Below are 16,426 nucleotides of genomic sequence, written 5' to 3' on the forward strand. Positions count from 1 at the left end.
GAGGGGAGCGCGACGTTGGCGTACGGAGCGCGTCAGTGAAGTTAATTGCACCCGGGGGTTTTATTTTTTTATGTGAAAGCAGAAGAGGTTTGTTGGAGGTGGTTTAGCCGAGAAAGGCACCACAGCGGGAACTTATACCTCAGATCTGGGCCCCGTGCCCTGTGGGTGCGCTAGGGCCCCAGCCGTAAGGGCAAGGTGTTTCCAGGATCAACAGCAACTAACACTTACCTTTATATTTTTAGAGCTACATCCCCAAAGTTGTCATCTTCATCAACAGCACTTGCCGGCAGAAAATCCGGGCACGTGTGGAAAAGCTCGTTTTCCTTCCTTGCCAAAGGCCCGCATGGGGTAATGTGGAAGCTGCTCATCTTTATGTTTCCATAAAGTCTGTTCTTCAGGATCCCTCAGTGGGACCTGGCATCTTAGCTGGCGCTATCATGAACGAGAGATGCCTGAAGGGTGATGTTTTAAAGTTATTTGGATGAAGTGAGCAGGACATGCAGGCGCAGTGGTTGCAGTTGTACCACTGCAGAGTGGCTTAGGACAGTGTGTGCCACGGTGGATCTGTGACATTGGAGGTGACTTTGGAGCTGACAGGGTGGGTTGCACCTCTGCAAAGTCCCTGTAGGCATCCAGAGTCTTGCAGGGATGTAAATAAACGAGTTTATTCAATGTAAATTATGGATCATAGTAAAATCCATGTTGCTGTCTCAGTTCTCAACATGTTTAATGCTGGAAAGAATGTGTTCTGTGTTGAGACAAATCAGCTTTGGTTTGTTGTTACAGTTACATATTCAGTATTTTGTAGAAAGTAGGGTTGAAAAAAATTTTAGTAATTGCAAAACATCTTTGGAGACTTAAAAATCCCCTCACTATGTGTATATATATATATGTGTGTGTGTGTGCGCGCGCAAAGCGTTCTTCTTTTCCTTTCCTCCTTTTCTCCTTTTTCTCATATGTAAGCACCAGCCAGCAGAGGGTGCACAGGTTAACTAGGAAGCCTTATTTCTGAGCTATGTTGATGGCTTCCTCTTGATGATAACCTTGCAAATAGGTTAGTTTGATAAGTCAGTTTTATGTTATATTCTGCTGGATAAATAACAGAAAAAAAAAAAAAAACTCACAAAAAATGTGAAAAAAGTGGAAAAGGGAGATAGTAAAGGATTTTGCAAAATACTTATGGTTTAAATGCCATATCCTACAGTCTGAGAATTCAACCTTTTCTGTAAAGGTAAACAAATGCACAGGTATTTGCAGAATTGTAACCTAAAGAATCACTTGTGAATTTGTTGTCTTTGTTATGCAATATTTAACATACTTGTACTGAGTGACCAGTATCTTCCTAATTTTAATAATATTTATAGGTGTTTTGTTTCTGACCATACCTTTAGTAGGCATTACAAACACAAAGTGGAACAATCAACACTAGAAATGGTATTATAAATAGATTTAGCACAAAAGTGTAAATTCCATTCCAAGAATGATTCTAAGATATCAAAGTATACATTTAGCTTCAGTTGGAGTGAAAGTATTTTTCACAAGTTGGAAGTATTTTGTTCAATTAGAATACTTTATTGAAACTTCATTTTAAAGTCAAAGTAGTCTTTGATGGTGAAGCCAGGACATCTCTTCTCTATTACGAATTGAAATGATGTAGTTTCAACAAAACACTTGTCCTAATCAAAACAAAATCTTCAAATATTAAAAAAATACAGTAAAAAAGTGTAAGTAAAATTGCTAAATTTTGGATGCAAGTTTCTGTCAGAGCATTTTATTACCTGCTTTGGCAAGTGAAAAAGGAGCTCAGGTTAGTTTAGGATGGGACTAATTATGTTTGTCAATTACAGCAATTGAACTGCTATATTTTTTTCCATATAATTAATTCAAATAAAATACTTCAGTTGGTTGTTTCATGTTCATGGCACCCACATTAATTTACTAAAAAATCACTAAATAAAACATGTCTATATTTCTCAGATACCAGTACCTTTCTTCCTTGTTGGCCGTTTGTGTATCACATCTTGCAACTGCCATTATTTTATGGTTAGTTGCAAAATGTTTTTGCACTGTTTTCATTATCTTAAAAACATACTTACTACTGCAGTTGATTCCCTCAGCATTGGGGATAAAGCTTCTTTTGCTCCCAGATAATTAGGTTCGTATACCAACATGAACTTTCATACAGTTCATAGTCTCAGTTGAAGAACGCATTTTCCCCTTTTTGTGAGAATGGTGCAGTGGTTCCTTCTTAAAAATAAAAGAATAAAAATGGAATTATAAAACCCATAGTTTAAGAAGATATTGCAAAAATGGTTTATATAGCAGAATAATTTCAAGAAGAGTATCAAGAGAGAATAGCGGCTAAGAACAATTCTCCATGAATACTGAATTAGGAAATTAAATAGTAATAATATTCCTTAAACCCTCAAGGATTTTTAGTACTCTGCTTGTCCCTCATAGTAGTCCATCTGCTTTCTTTTTTAGTAGTGATTATGTAATACTGCCATATATTATTTTACCACAAATAATGTACCTTCAAGTTATGTTGCTGGTTTCCTGGATATTTGATGCTTAGCATAAATGTTTTCAGTAAATAAGCAGTTTTATCTATTGTTCTTCCTCATCCCACCTTCCCACTACTACTATAAACTATTTGTTCTTTCTTTGATCCTTTTTAACAGGCTACCTGAAAGTTAAACACACTCTTCTTACTCAACATTTCTGTATACATGGTTAAAAGTATATCTACTACGGGTTTTTTGTTTTGTTTGTTTTTATCTGCTGCTTTGTGTCTGTACAGGAGAGATGTTGTTTCTCTTTATTAATTAAAATATATATGTATTTGTTTTTATTTTCATCTTGGTAGTCAGTGCTCTTCAGTAATTTTACTTAAGTTGCTGTGTGCATACAGGAATACCTGCATCATTCTCATTGATGAGGTATGAGAAGGAAAAACAGTTCAGGGTTTTAGATCTGTTGAGTGTGAGAAGTTGTGAAATACCTTATTCTTACTGTTTCAACTGAGCACAATTTTTTGAAGTATATCATTAAAAGACTAACTATGAAGCCTCAAGAGAGCATGTTTAGTCACTTTCTAAAATAGGCTAGCATTAAATATTCATTTAACCAATTAATCTGGTTCACAGTGCAGTTGTCTCCTCCTCCTCCCCCTCTCCCATTTTGTTTGGCCTAGTCTTGGGCAATGGCTGGATCTCAGAAATATTAAGATGTGTATGTTTTAAGAATGAACACTAGGAATTCATAATTATACCTTCAGTGTGAGTATCATCGTAAGGAATTTTTCACTTTGTGTTCATGATCACTCCTTTAACACTTGCATCTGTTTTGTGTAACTAAGGTGTTCTGAGTTTTGGTGGTGTTTCATGGTGATGAAATAGGTCAGTATATGCTTTATAGGAGAGCATTTGGATTTGACTGTTTAATGTTCTGCCAATGAACTTCTAGGTGCAAAATAGAAGTATGTTGAATGAAGTTCATTGTTTCCAGGTTACCCTTCTGTAGAGAAATGTAACATAATCTTGCACATACTCTTCCTATATTGGGGCCCTTTTTTTTCTTTTCTTTATAATGATGACTCTACAGGTAGGCTCAGTGACTGCAGATCGAAGGAGTTGTTAGCTCTGTAGTGAGAGATCAGTCAGATGTCAATGTTCTCATCCAATAGGTTTGTTGAAACTAGATTCTCAGACTATGAGGGATTATTTTTGTTCTGACATCTGTTTCAGAGTTGATGCCTCTCAAGGATTTTACTAATCAAGTGGTTTATATGTGTTTTTATGTGAATTTCACTGTTTAAAAACAAAATTAGAACAGTTCTTTTCCCCTGTATTCTTATTTTTATCTCTGTGGATGTAACCACTCAGAGTTTTTAATGCCAACATCAATTAGAAATGTTTAATTTGTGGTCTGTGTGGCAGATGATACATGTACCTGCATGTCCACCTTCAAAAAGCTGTACTAAAAATCCTGTTAGATTGTTTGAAGAGAGGAGGATTTTCTCAAGGCTGATCTATGTTTGTAACAATAACAAATTTTTAAAGGCTAAAATGCAGTGCTCTACAGTGGGAAAAAAAATCTACCATTTTGCTTTTGAGTGTGGTCACTGAGTGCATTGTTTCCTTAAAGCTTTTTTTTTTTTTTTTTTTTTGTCTGAAAAACAGTTAAAGCTTGTACAAAACAGGCATTTTCAGTGTAATGCGGTTTCATGAGAATATCCTTAAAGGTGAAGGTTGGATTGCTTGGACTGATAATCAGACTGAAAGCTTTCCTGACTGTGGCTGTGAACAAGGAAATTATGTCTTTATTCTTTCAGACAACACTTCTTGCTATGTGATCATCCTATCTGACAAAGAGAAGGGGTTGTTGTCTATTTCATTAACGAAATCTATTAGAGAAACAATCAAGGAATGACTCCCTTCTGAAAATGAAAATTAGGCTTCCAAGTAACTTAAATGCTTTTTGGACCTTCTAGTAGCCAGATTGCCCATTAATCTCATGATCTTCTGATCACTAACTCTTAAGGACATGTGAGTGCTTGTGCCTTGATATTTATCACTGGATGCAACAGGAAAGTTAACTCTCCCACTTACCCCAGTGTCCTTATGGTTTTTTTTTTGATGTTTTAGAATTTATTAGCTAAACTTGTGCAATTATCACTCAGGATCATATTCTCATAAAAAGAGCTACATCTCTGGATTTTTACTGATGCTGGATCATTTTAGTCATCTGACTATATAATTCCCATCTGTGCATCTTGTCATGTTCTTACTGAGATATTTAGAAAGCCAAGAAAAATTATGTGACTAGCCTAGCAGCTGAATCATTGTATTTTATGTTGAATATAAATGCTGGCACAGGAAATGCAAGATACTAACTCAGGTCTTTTGAATGATTGAAGGAGGAAAAGGATTTGTAAACAGTTTGCAATGTGACCATGGAATCTTTATCCAGGCACTTTTATAATTTAATAATAATAATAATAATAGATCAGGTTTTTCTTTTTATTATTACTTATTTTTCTTTTCATATTTGTGTCTATCAACATTGCTTTTATGTAAATTATATGTTTTGAAAAACTTGTCAACTAAAAACTAACTTGTGTTAGTTTTTATGCCTTGTAGATATCATTTCATAGTATTTCACATGCATTAATAATTTTTCATCTTATGAGAAGTGATGCATACATACATGCTTTTGCATATGAAGTATGAATGATTTGTAGTAATTTAAGTTTAAGCTGGAATTTTAGTTGCTCAGCCCCTCCCCACCCCCCCCCAAAAAAAAATTAAAAAAACAAACCACCAACCAACCAAAAAAATGTACCTTAATAAAATCATCAAATTAGAAGAAGTTCTAGTGGTGTGAGGGTTTTTTAGTTGATAGGTCTAAATGTTACATTTTGCCTGTATGATAATGCCCAACATCTTGATAGCATGTTGCAGTCCCAGCAGCTCAAATATAACAGTATTTATATTTGGCATTGGCAGACATTTGATAGAATTAGATAGAAAATTTCATCTTTTTTTTCCCCTGTTGTTTTTCTGTAGGCTTAAACTGAATAAACAAGGCCCTTTTAAAAGTATGACTCATTCAAAAGTACACCTCAAGTAAGGAATTGTTCATTTAATTGAAGTAATTTCTTTGCCAGGCTTTGTATCAATGTGTACAAATTAATCTTTTTATTCACAGTATGCTTGTGATCAAATAGTAGTATTTTCCTCAAGATAAAAATCTTCATTTTGTAACCTTTTTGCACAGAATGTTTTCTAATAATGTGTGTGTTTAAATTGTGCCTGTTCTTTTGCAACTACATTTTGTATTTCCAGTGCACTAAATTTGTATGCGTGGCTTATACAGCAGAAGCACTCAAAAAAAAAAAAAAAGGTACTAAGAATCATTTTTAAAGTCATACACAGAGCAGCTGAAGGAAAAAAGAACAAAAGGCACATCAGAGTAAAAGTAGATGGAGGAGTATTTCATTTTACTCATCTCCCAGAAAGCCTACATTAACAAGAATATGCCAGAACCAAAAACAAAACAAAACAAAAAAGACAAACTTGTGGTACTAGCTACACACACTTGTTATCTTTTACTATTAATATTCTATAAAGAGATTCCATGTAAAGTAAAATACAGCAATAGAAGGCAGTTATACATGTAATAGAAAAATCTCAAGCATTTTATAAGTTGCATGAATAGAAGTTTAACCTCTAAAACCATTCATTTCAAAGGGAGCATTGAGCAGGGATAAGGAAAATACGCAGCAGAAATTTTGGAAGGCTTTCTGGTGCATAATATTGACACTTTTTGAATCTTTCACTTCCTGTCTAAAAGCATAAAACCACAGTCACAGTTCTAGAATTACAGTTTTTGCTGTTACCTAGTGAGTGAGGTGAAAAACGTCAAGTCCAATGGCAGTATGTACCCATTAGAACAAGTGGTTTCAATACTGATGACTTTTTGCTTGTCTTTTTAAAGGTACAATGTCAAACTTGGTTTATAGTTTTACTGTGAATTCTTTTTTTTTTTTTTTTCCTATGGTCTGACAAGGCTCTGAAAATATGCCAAATAATGAAATAATTTATATTTCAACTGATTTTGTTGCAGTAGCCTACTTTGGGTCAATTTGGGCCTTCAGCACATGCAGGGGATGTTGCTGCTTTCTAAAAGGCATTTAAACTGACATTACAGTAAAAGATTATTACTAAAGCTGATATTGGTTCTTGATTATTTGACCAGTTTCTCATCTAAATGACATAAACAACGAAGTTACAGCAAAACTGTAATTTGAGTTAATTGTGTTTTCAGATCTCTGAACAAAATGAATTTCATTACAAGGTTTTCTGCTTTGTGTCTGAGGAGAAAAAGCAAGATGCAACAGAGGCACCAAAGTAGTCGACGACCAGCTGTTCCACTTGGATCACGGATTTTAACTGATCCTTCTAAAGTTTTTGAGCACAACATGTGGTGAGATGTCTGTTCAAGGATGCTTTTCTTGTGTATTTGTATATTATTTACCACGATGAATAACAATATCTGTGTATATCTATACATATATATCATGCTGATATATGTATGTATATTATGTATGTATATATTTTTATATATTAATATATATACAAAGCAATGGGGTAACAGAATGGATATTGAAAGGTAGTGCTAGGGAGAACTTCAGACTGTCACAAGTAACCTGACAGTTACGAGTTTTCAGTGACTTCCGTAAAACAGCCGCTGAGGAAGTAGATAATCATGGAATGAGAGGCAAAATATTGTTATACATCAGTAATAAATTAGGAAACATAAAGTGTGGAGAATAATTAGTATATGTTGTAATGGCAGAAAGTTATTATCTAGGTACAATAGAGTTGCATAATGGATTAGCACTATATTCTAAAATTGACACCATATCAAAAGGAACTTGTAAGTTGTATTCTTCTGAAGATGTATTGAAAACGGTACTTGTAGTTGTGAACTGTATAGCAATCTCTGCTGAACCAAAAAAAAAAAAAAAAGCGAAACCAAATCAAAACAAAAACCAAACCAAAACAACAACAATAACATAAAGAATCGTAATAAGTGATCTTGTAGCAGAGAAAATATTAACATGCAAGTGCTAATAAGAATAATAATTGCCATGATAAGCAACAGAGCATTTCCATCTCTAAAAGGTATTTTTTATGACTAATGGGGGGTCAGAAAACAGTGAGAATGCTGGTCAACCCAATTGAAAACTGTCTTATGAGGTAAGATTGAATAGATTTTTCTCTATGAAATGGAGATGAATAAGATAAAGTGTACAGAACAGTAAACGATACGGAAGTTTTAAAAGACTATCTAAACCTATCTACAAAATCGAAAAATAACTTTCTAAGATATTAGGAATACAAGGAATTTTTTTATTCCTGTAGTTCATAACTTAAGAACAAGTGATATTTGCTGAAAATAGAAACGAGGAATCTAAAAGCTAAACAAGAAATTACTTTCTGCATAATTTGAAAATATATTTTGAATTCTGACTCGCACAATTTTTGAGCAAGGATTTAGCAATAGCTGAGAAGGGTCTGGATGTAACTAATGATAACCAAATGCTAAAGGAGAACATAACACAGGGTTAGCAGATTACAAATTTCAGAGCTTAGGCTTGCTGCGTAAGAGACCTAAAAATTAAGTTACTTGTATGTCTCCAAGCACAGAACAGGAAGATGCTTGATTGGTTTTAGAGACAGTGGACTCTTTTCAAGTTGGTGCATGGTTCCTTCTTCCGTAGTAAGCAGTAGAATTTTAGTCATGGGCTTTCAGTTAATTTTTTTTTAAGGATTAGGATCTAACATATTATCTGAATTATATAATTTAATTAAATATGATTTCTAAAACTCTTCAGACTGAAAGATTTGGAGGGACAAATGATTTGTTTTGAAAGCTGCCAGTGCGTTTTTCGGCACTCCCTGTTGTGGCCTCTATCCAAAAAGAATCTGCAGGGAGTGCAGTTTGGTCATCAGGGTCAGGTCTTTGCTTGGTTCTGTGACTATTTCATGAATTAATATGACATTAGTGAACCATTTTACACATGTACAGGTAGCATAGCCTCCGGAACCATTGCAGCACTGTTTTTCTTTTATTAGGGATATCTCATTCTTCCTTTTTAAAAATGTTTCCTATCTCTGTTCCCCAGATAAGTAAAATCTCGTTCAACAATTCCACCTATTCTGCTTGAATAGGTGGATTATGCTGCCTGTTTCAGAAACAGCTGATTCTTTTGCCGGATGACCTTTGTTTCTCATCATCATAAATGTTAGTAATGTGAGAAGTTTCTTGCATAAGGTTGTTTGTTGATAAGCCTGTTATTAAATCTAACTAAATACAGTTCTAATTGGATGCTGAAAATACATTTCTATAAACCCACTCAATTGACAAGGTATGTGTTAATCCTATTCTTAAGAAAAAAAAAAAAAAGCCTACTCCTTCAGACCATTTGCAGTTGGAAGTTTTTCTCAATCATTTCACTTGAGTTTTACCCAACTACTTATCTTTGTCTATCACACACTGAAACTTTGTTTTTAACTCTGTAGGTCTCCTTGTGGTTGTTTGCTTGTGTTTTAAGAGCAAGTGGACTTGAGACGATGTAGCTTATTTGTGACTGTTTTCCTCAGAAGATGATTATGGAAAGTTGTGTTTAAAGGCTAGTTCTTCAATTACCTTTTTGCAGGGACCATATGCAGTGGTCACAAGAAGAGGAGGAGCAAGCAAAGGAAAAAGCAGCAGAGAACTCACTTGAGAAAGTTCAGTTGGAAGACCAAGGTAACTAATTCTTAATTGCTTTAAAAATCGCATTTCAGTCCCAATTACTAAAGCATTTAATAATGCTTTGAAATCTGGTAGTACTGCTTTTATTTGTACGTTCTCCAGTCTAAATCTATTTTTGTTTATTATCCTTTGTTGCCTCAAAGGATTGTCCTAAGGTTTATTTTTCTAAAAATTCAGTTACTTCTTTGAGCAACTTTGCCTTTTGTGGGGGCAACAGAATATATGTAAGTCAATTAAATCAGTACAGAGCAGTTGCAAGTTCTGACTCCTTTTGCAGTTCTTCAGAATTAAGCTTCTGCTTCACAGACTCTTAACTTGACCAAAGGGAGTGAATTTGCACACAGTTAAGGTGCTGAAGGGATGAAAATTCCCATGTACAATATTCAAATTCTTTTTAATGATTTGTGGACTGTTTAGAGAGCTAGTGTTTGTACATTGCACCATGTTTCTAGTAAGTGTCACAAAAGTTGCGCTGGTCTCAGCTGGCCCCAGCTTGCTGCCTGGGCCAGGCTGAGCGAGGAGTGCTTCAGGAAGCAGCATGTTCACTGCATGTGGAAGGTGTTTCAAAACATCATGCTGAGTCTGTTCTGTAAATGATTAAGTTTCATGCCTGTCTTCAGAGGGAATACTTAACATATTCTGCATTTCTGAAGAATGATAGCTCTAGGTTCAAACTGGCAAACTAAACCTTAGACTGAACTCTTCAATACTTGCATATAAAGCTGGAGTATTAAGTTGATAGTAACGTAGAAGATTGGATTCTTAATTTGTTCTTTTATTAGAAAGATGCTCTGAAAACAATTACTTTGATGTCCTGGGCAACAGTTTACCTAGCGTATCTTAAATATGTCAAATTAGATAGTGTCGTTATGACCCTGTTCTCAGTTTTATTGATATAACTAGGGCACATGCTGGAGTGTATTTGAATTACCTGTGAGTGCACTTTGGATTGTGTGCCCTTCATCGCTTTAAATGCTCTGGGATTGTCATCTTGCCCTTTTCTGTTCTTGCCTCTCTCATTCTTTATCTTAATCCAGGTGTACAATGTTTGTTTTTCAGAACTGGCATATAGTATTTCCAGTGTTTTTGTATAAAAAGTTGAAAAAGAGCTCATGATTTAAAAGTAAACAGCATAACCACATAGCTCATGGATCCTTTTGTTATTTACCTACAGTCAATTAGAAATTAGTTTGGGCTGGTGAGAATTGAAATAATCAGGCATTTGTCTATTGCCAAAAAATAAAAGTATCCAAGAATGTTTCCTGTGAATGCCTCTCTGTTAAGAGCTTGAATAGGTGAGCATTGCTGATACTGTTCCTTCAGAAAGCTTCAACTTCATTCTGCAAGAACATTTTGGCCTATTTGTGTTAACAATGAACTAGACTGAAGCTAATGAGCAGGTTATTTTGGGGCCTTGGAAACTGCAAGTAAGGAGGGGAAAGAAAAGACAGATTTCAACAATACTATTATGGCACTAAAATAGAATCATTCTGTTGAGCCTCAGTAAAACAAGAGAAAGTGAACAAATATATGATGCTACTTTTAGGAACTTGATTTACTTATTAGCATGTTCGGTTTCTTCTCAGGCCTAACTGCCAGTGTATGAAATACAAGTCATAATGGATTCTGTTAAGGAGAGAAATCAAATGGACTAAGAAATAGATTTTGTTGTTGTTGTCTCAAAGGGTTATATCTTAATTAGTTTTGTGATTTTTACATGCTTTTGAAAATGTAGTAGTCAGGCTTTTAAATATTCAACAGGAGAGGGGGTAGAGGGAACAACAACGACAAAAATATATAACAAACCTTATGAGCCAATAGGGTGACTGCCCACTCTGCTTCAGGAAACGTACAGATTAACAAAGCAAAGTGAAAATTATAGTCTTGTTGATGAGAAACATGTAATGTTATCTTCTGATGAATTCAGAAAAAGATATATATTTTCTTCCAGAGTTGATATAATCACAGTTTCTGTAATGTCTGTGTGGGGAAAAAATATATAATGGTAATAATACTGCATGTGTGCCTGTGCAGGAGTGACCAGTGAGAGAAAGGAAAGCGTTCTTGCACTTGAACCTATGTAATATTAAACTAAAACAATTTGAATGGCTGACTTTAGCAATCGCTTTCTTTCAGTTTTGAAATCTGGAAAGCTCAGTGGGCATTTAAGTGCAAGGGTTCTGAGCAAACTTGTAGAAAAATAGTGACTATAATAAGGGGCGATAATGATTTAAGAATCTTTGGAGTAAGTGGTTTGTTCCTTAAATTGGAGCTGAGCAATCTCTATAAATGTCTAACTTTCACTATTGAAATCTGGTATATAGAGCCTCAGTCAGCTCTGCACTTAGATTATAAATACAGTTGCTGTGCATGGCTGGGTCTTGCCCTTTAATAATACAATTGAATGTATTAAATGTTAAATTCTAAAAATTATTCAGATTTCTAGGACAAGGCATTCTGCCACCTCCTTGCCACTTCCCACTGCCTGTCTGTGCCTCTAATGATAATTTGCAGCCTTGTTTATCTCTGAAAAGCTGTAATGATTTAGGAAATGGTACGTTAAGATATAAATGAGAGCAGTAGAAATGCTATATATATTTACTCTTTCTTTTGTATTAAAAGAATTAACTGGTTAATGTGAGTGAATAGGGACAAAATCAAAAAGACAACACATTATATGATGTACATTATGATTATATGATTTTTCAGCCTGGAGAAAAGGAGGCTCAGGGGCGACCTTATCGCTCTTTATAAGTACATTAAAGGAGGCTGTAGCGAAGTGGGGGTTGGTCTGTTCTCCCAAGTGCCTGGTGACAGGACAAGGGGGAATGGGCTAATGTTGCGCCAGGGGTATTTTAGGTTGGATATTAGGAAGAACTTCTTTACTGAGAGGGTTGTGAGACATTGGAATGGGCTGCCCAGGGAAGTGGTGGAGTCACCATCCCTGGAGGTCTTTAGAAGACGTTTAGATGTTGAACTCAGCGATATGGTTTAGTGGAGGACTTGTTAATGTTAGGTCAGAGGTTGGACTCAATGATACTGAGGTCTCTTCCAACCTAGATGATTCTGTGATTCTGTACACTTTGTAAGAGATGTTAAGGGTAATGAGAAACAATCCAGTAAATGCTTTGGAACTGGGGAAAAACAAGATAAAGATTTGGTTTGGTACTTAACAGGTAGGATAAGGAAGGGAAAACCATCAACCAAAGAGACATTGAAAAAGCAGTAATTCTTATCTTTTTATCAGCCTTCCTTTGAAAGGGTTAGCTGCAGTCCAGTTGCCAGCACAGTTAGTGCTAGTGAGAAGAAGGAAAGTTCTTGTTCTGCCTCCAAGAAAGAACAGGATACAAAGTACATCCATAGAGTATATGGGTGACCAGGAAAGCAGAAAACAGAGTACTTACTTTTTTTTTTTTTTTTTTTTTTTTTTTTTAATAAAGGAAGATGGGAAGAGATACGAGTCAGAGAATTATAGTTCCTGTTTCTAGAAAAATATTGGAACAGATAATCCACATTTTGTAGACACTGAGTTTGGAAGAATAAAGGAGATGAATACTGGCCAGCAAAATTTTTTTTAAAGAATAAATCATGTAAAATCAAGCTAATTTCCTTTTTGGAGAAGGTTATGAGCCCTGGGGATAAGTTAAAAACAGCAGATGTCCTGAATTTTATCCTTACTCAGGCTTTTGACTACTATTTACTTGACATTTTCATAGGCAAGTTAGGCAAGCAAGAGCTAATGAAACTGCTTTTTGGTGAATGAATACTTAGAGAGTTCCTTTGAGAATGGAAGCTGTGCTGGACAGAGGATCATTTTGTTCTGTGTCTAGTACTGCTGTATTGCTTGGTGTTTTCATTAGTCACTTCAAGAATGGGAGACTTGAAGATGATATTAACTGAAGAGGTGTTTCAATTACAGTGAAGAGCAGAATTAGGATTCAGAGATATCTCAGCAAATTATGAGGGGGAAAAAAGGGTTCTGAAAGATACAGAGTTAAATCTGATAAAAAAAAATAAGTGCAGAATACTTTACTTAGGAATAATTCCCTGCAGGGGGTGAGGGGGAAAGCTAGGTTCTGGAACAATTGGCTAGGTAGTCATTTTGTAGAAGATCTGAGGGTTGTGGTGAATCACCAGCTGAATCAGCAGTGTCATGCTGTTGCAAAATGGCACGTCGGGATTTATAAACAGGATTACAGCATGTAAGACTCATAAAATACTACTTTTTCTCCGTGTTGATAATGACTTCACCAGAATACAGCACCAAAAAGAAGAAGATGAATTGGAAAGAGTCTGAAGAAGAACAATAAAAATGATCAGAAGTCTAAAAATCACTACTTCTGCAGGGGGAAAAAGAGATTGTTTATGGGAGACATAGCAAAAGATTTAAAACAAGTACATAGGTGTTATAAAGAGAAATGAATAATCTTTGCTCTGTCTACTTTGTTAATGGGACAAGAATTGCTGGACTTAAATTGCAGTAAGTAGATTTCAGATTAGCTAGTGGAAAAGGTTTCTAACTGTACAGATGGTGAGGGATCGTAATACCTTACAGGAGAAAGTTGACAAACCTATATGAAAGGAGGTATTTTAAGAACAAGACAGACAGACTTCTCTGGGGAAGGGATATCAATTCCCTGACTGTGTGAAACCCATCCCAAACCTATTCGTTGATGATTCAATAAGAAATTAAAAGTGAACACAAAGGTCTGCTGTAAGACTCTTTGAAGTATTTTCAAAGAAAGCCAATATGTTGCTTCTGAATGTATTATCTGTCAAAAGTGTGTTGTTGAATGGTTAAGAGTAAATTCCTACCTATTGGCTATGCAGTAACATTTATCACTCCAGTTCACAGAACTGGATTTCTAAGTGATATATTTTAGAGATGTACTAGCTACCAATAACTTAGTAATTGTTCATAGTTTCATAAATCTTGGAAAATGCAGAAAGCCTCTGTGTCCCATCTTAAGCAAGATAAAATCTTATTAAAAACTCATTGAGTTTTTTTTAGAGTAGACCAAGTTGAGACCCCAAATCTGTATGTTTTTGTTTAGATGCATACCATATGGGAAACTACACATTTTTAAACTAAATTTGAGGTCCAAATTCCATGTTGCTTTACAATATTCTGTAGCAAAGCTCATAGTCACCAAGTTTTTGTTTTGGTTTAATTTCAGATAAATATGAGAGAGAAGCCAGTAAATATTGGAATGAATTTTACAAGACTCACAGAAATAACTTTTTCAAGGATCGCAATTGGCTGTTTTTGGAATTTCCAGAAATTCTTCCAGAAAAAATGAGACAACAGCTGAAAACAGAGGACAGATCTTTAGAACACACAAAAATAAATACAACCAACAGTTTTTCACACAAGAATGGAATGAAGGAAAGAGAAAAGTATTGGAAGAAAAGTTATGGAGATGATTCTACTTTTGCACAAGGATATGTATATAATAAAAACCAATCTAAATCTGTTGCTGACAACCCTCAGAATCAAAACTGTGAAGAAGAAGTTGGCAGGCTAGAATCATTCCCTGGTAGTGATGCCACTTACAGAATATTAGAGGTAACGCACTCAAATGCTTCATCCATTGTATTCAGCTCCATGTAATTGCTCAAAAGTCTGATGCTTAGCAACTATCAAGAAAGTAAACATTTAGAGTTTGAAGCACTACATTCATTTATGGCAGAAATTTTCAGAGGAACCCAGGATCTTTGCTTTGCTTTCCCTTTAAAGTTTCTCCCAAATCAGAATTGGTGATCAGATTCCATTTTCAGTGGAAGTTGGATTTCTAATTTCTTAGGAAAAATTCTGTTGTAAACTGGTTTGTTCTCCATACTTGACATGTTCTTGCCAAATGGTGAAATTGAAAAATTGCATAAAAATATTGCATTTTCCTATGCAGTTTGAGAGTTGGATTCTTGGAAAGATTGGAGGAGATACAGCATTGGAAAGATACTGAGGAGAAATGTGATCATAGGGACAGTGACTTGAGAACTGTTGTATAAGCTGTTTATACCTTTTCTGTCCAATGTACTTTCAAGTCTAATGGATGGGTCCTACCTACTAACTAAGATTTAAAAAAAAAAAAAAAAAAGGTTTTATTTGCTCATTTATATTAACTTTTATTTTTCCTCTTACGATTTTAGGTTGGCTGTGGTGCTGGAAATAGTGTCTTTCCTATTTTGAAAGTTATATGGTATGTAGTGACATATCTTCAGATATGGAAGTTCCATTTTCATCTCCATTTTACTCAAACATTGGTGCTAAACTAGTGCTGCAGGAACTGTTGACTGGACTGCTTTACAGCCCTGAAATTCTTAGTGTTTGAAGACCACAGACAGTGTTGCTAGCATCAGTACAAGATACTCCTCATACTGTTCAGCCCATAGTCTTCAGGGGACCATATTTGTTGATAAGTGTTTTTTTCAGGTGCATTCAGGCTGATTTGTTGTAGTTAATCTCAGACAGGTTAAATATCCTCATGTCCCTTGTTTTATATGCTCCTGTAAGGCTACCAGATACCTCTTTGAGGAGCCAAAAACAGACAGTAAATAATGATGTGATTTACTCTTGAGAAGTTCTGTTATTTCTGAATTTGGCTGGCGCACTTTATCATATTGCTTCAGGTTTTAGTGTCAAGGAAGGCACAAGTCCTGTATTGCATTACTTAATTTCCTGAAACATTTAATCCACTTAGCTTCTGGTTTTAGAAAATGCTGTTATGACAGCATGTCCTCCCTTCCATGTAGGCAGGAAGGTTTTATTGGAAGGGCTGTGTAGATATCAAGGATTGAAATAGATTTCTTTTTATTCATGCCTTCAGGAGATCATGCTCATTATTGTATAAATGAATTCTGATTGCTAGCATCATGATGATGCAAAAATACTCCATTTTGCAGATATGGAAACAGAGACCAGGAAGAACTGAGTGATGTACCGGGGTCATAAATGAAACCTATTAGTGTTAGCTATGCATCTTCATCCTAAAACACGTTTTGCTTTAGACAACATAGTCTGAAAGAGAAGCCCTGTGTCATATGAAAAGTTTGGAAATTAACACTACATCACTACATAGGAAAAAGACACCAAATATCTGTA

General features: G+C 35.2%; 1 protein-coding gene across 3 annotated transcripts in view; it reads left to right on the forward strand.

The window, feature by feature from the left end:
• Positions 1 to 16,426, forward strand: part of METTL8 (methyltransferase 8, tRNA N3-cytidine) — a 55,127-nt gene that overhangs the window by 28,331 nt on the left and 10,370 nt on the right. For 2 of the 3 annotated variants that reach the window (XM_084289653.1, XM_084289655.1), the window contains exons 2-6: positions 243 to 348; positions 6,829 to 6,987; positions 9,227 to 9,318; positions 14,502 to 14,890; positions 15,475 to 15,524. In XM_084289653.1, the coding sequence (XP_084145779.1) occupies positions 344 to 348; positions 6,829 to 6,987; positions 9,227 to 9,318; positions 14,502 to 14,890; positions 15,475 to 15,524 (695 nt within the window). In that variant the 5' untranslated portion in view covers positions 243 to 343. The remainder of the gene's footprint in view (positions 1 to 242; positions 349 to 6,828; positions 6,988 to 9,226; positions 9,319 to 14,501; positions 14,891 to 15,474; positions 15,525 to 16,426) is intronic. The other variant, XM_084289654.1, reaches the window with a different exon arrangement.

The sequence above is a fragment of the Netta rufina genome (assembly GCF_964035555.1).
Source record: "Netta rufina genome assembly, chromosome: 6".
In the NCBI taxonomy this organism is placed as follows: domain Eukaryota; kingdom Metazoa; phylum Chordata; class Aves; order Anseriformes; family Anatidae; genus Netta; species Netta rufina.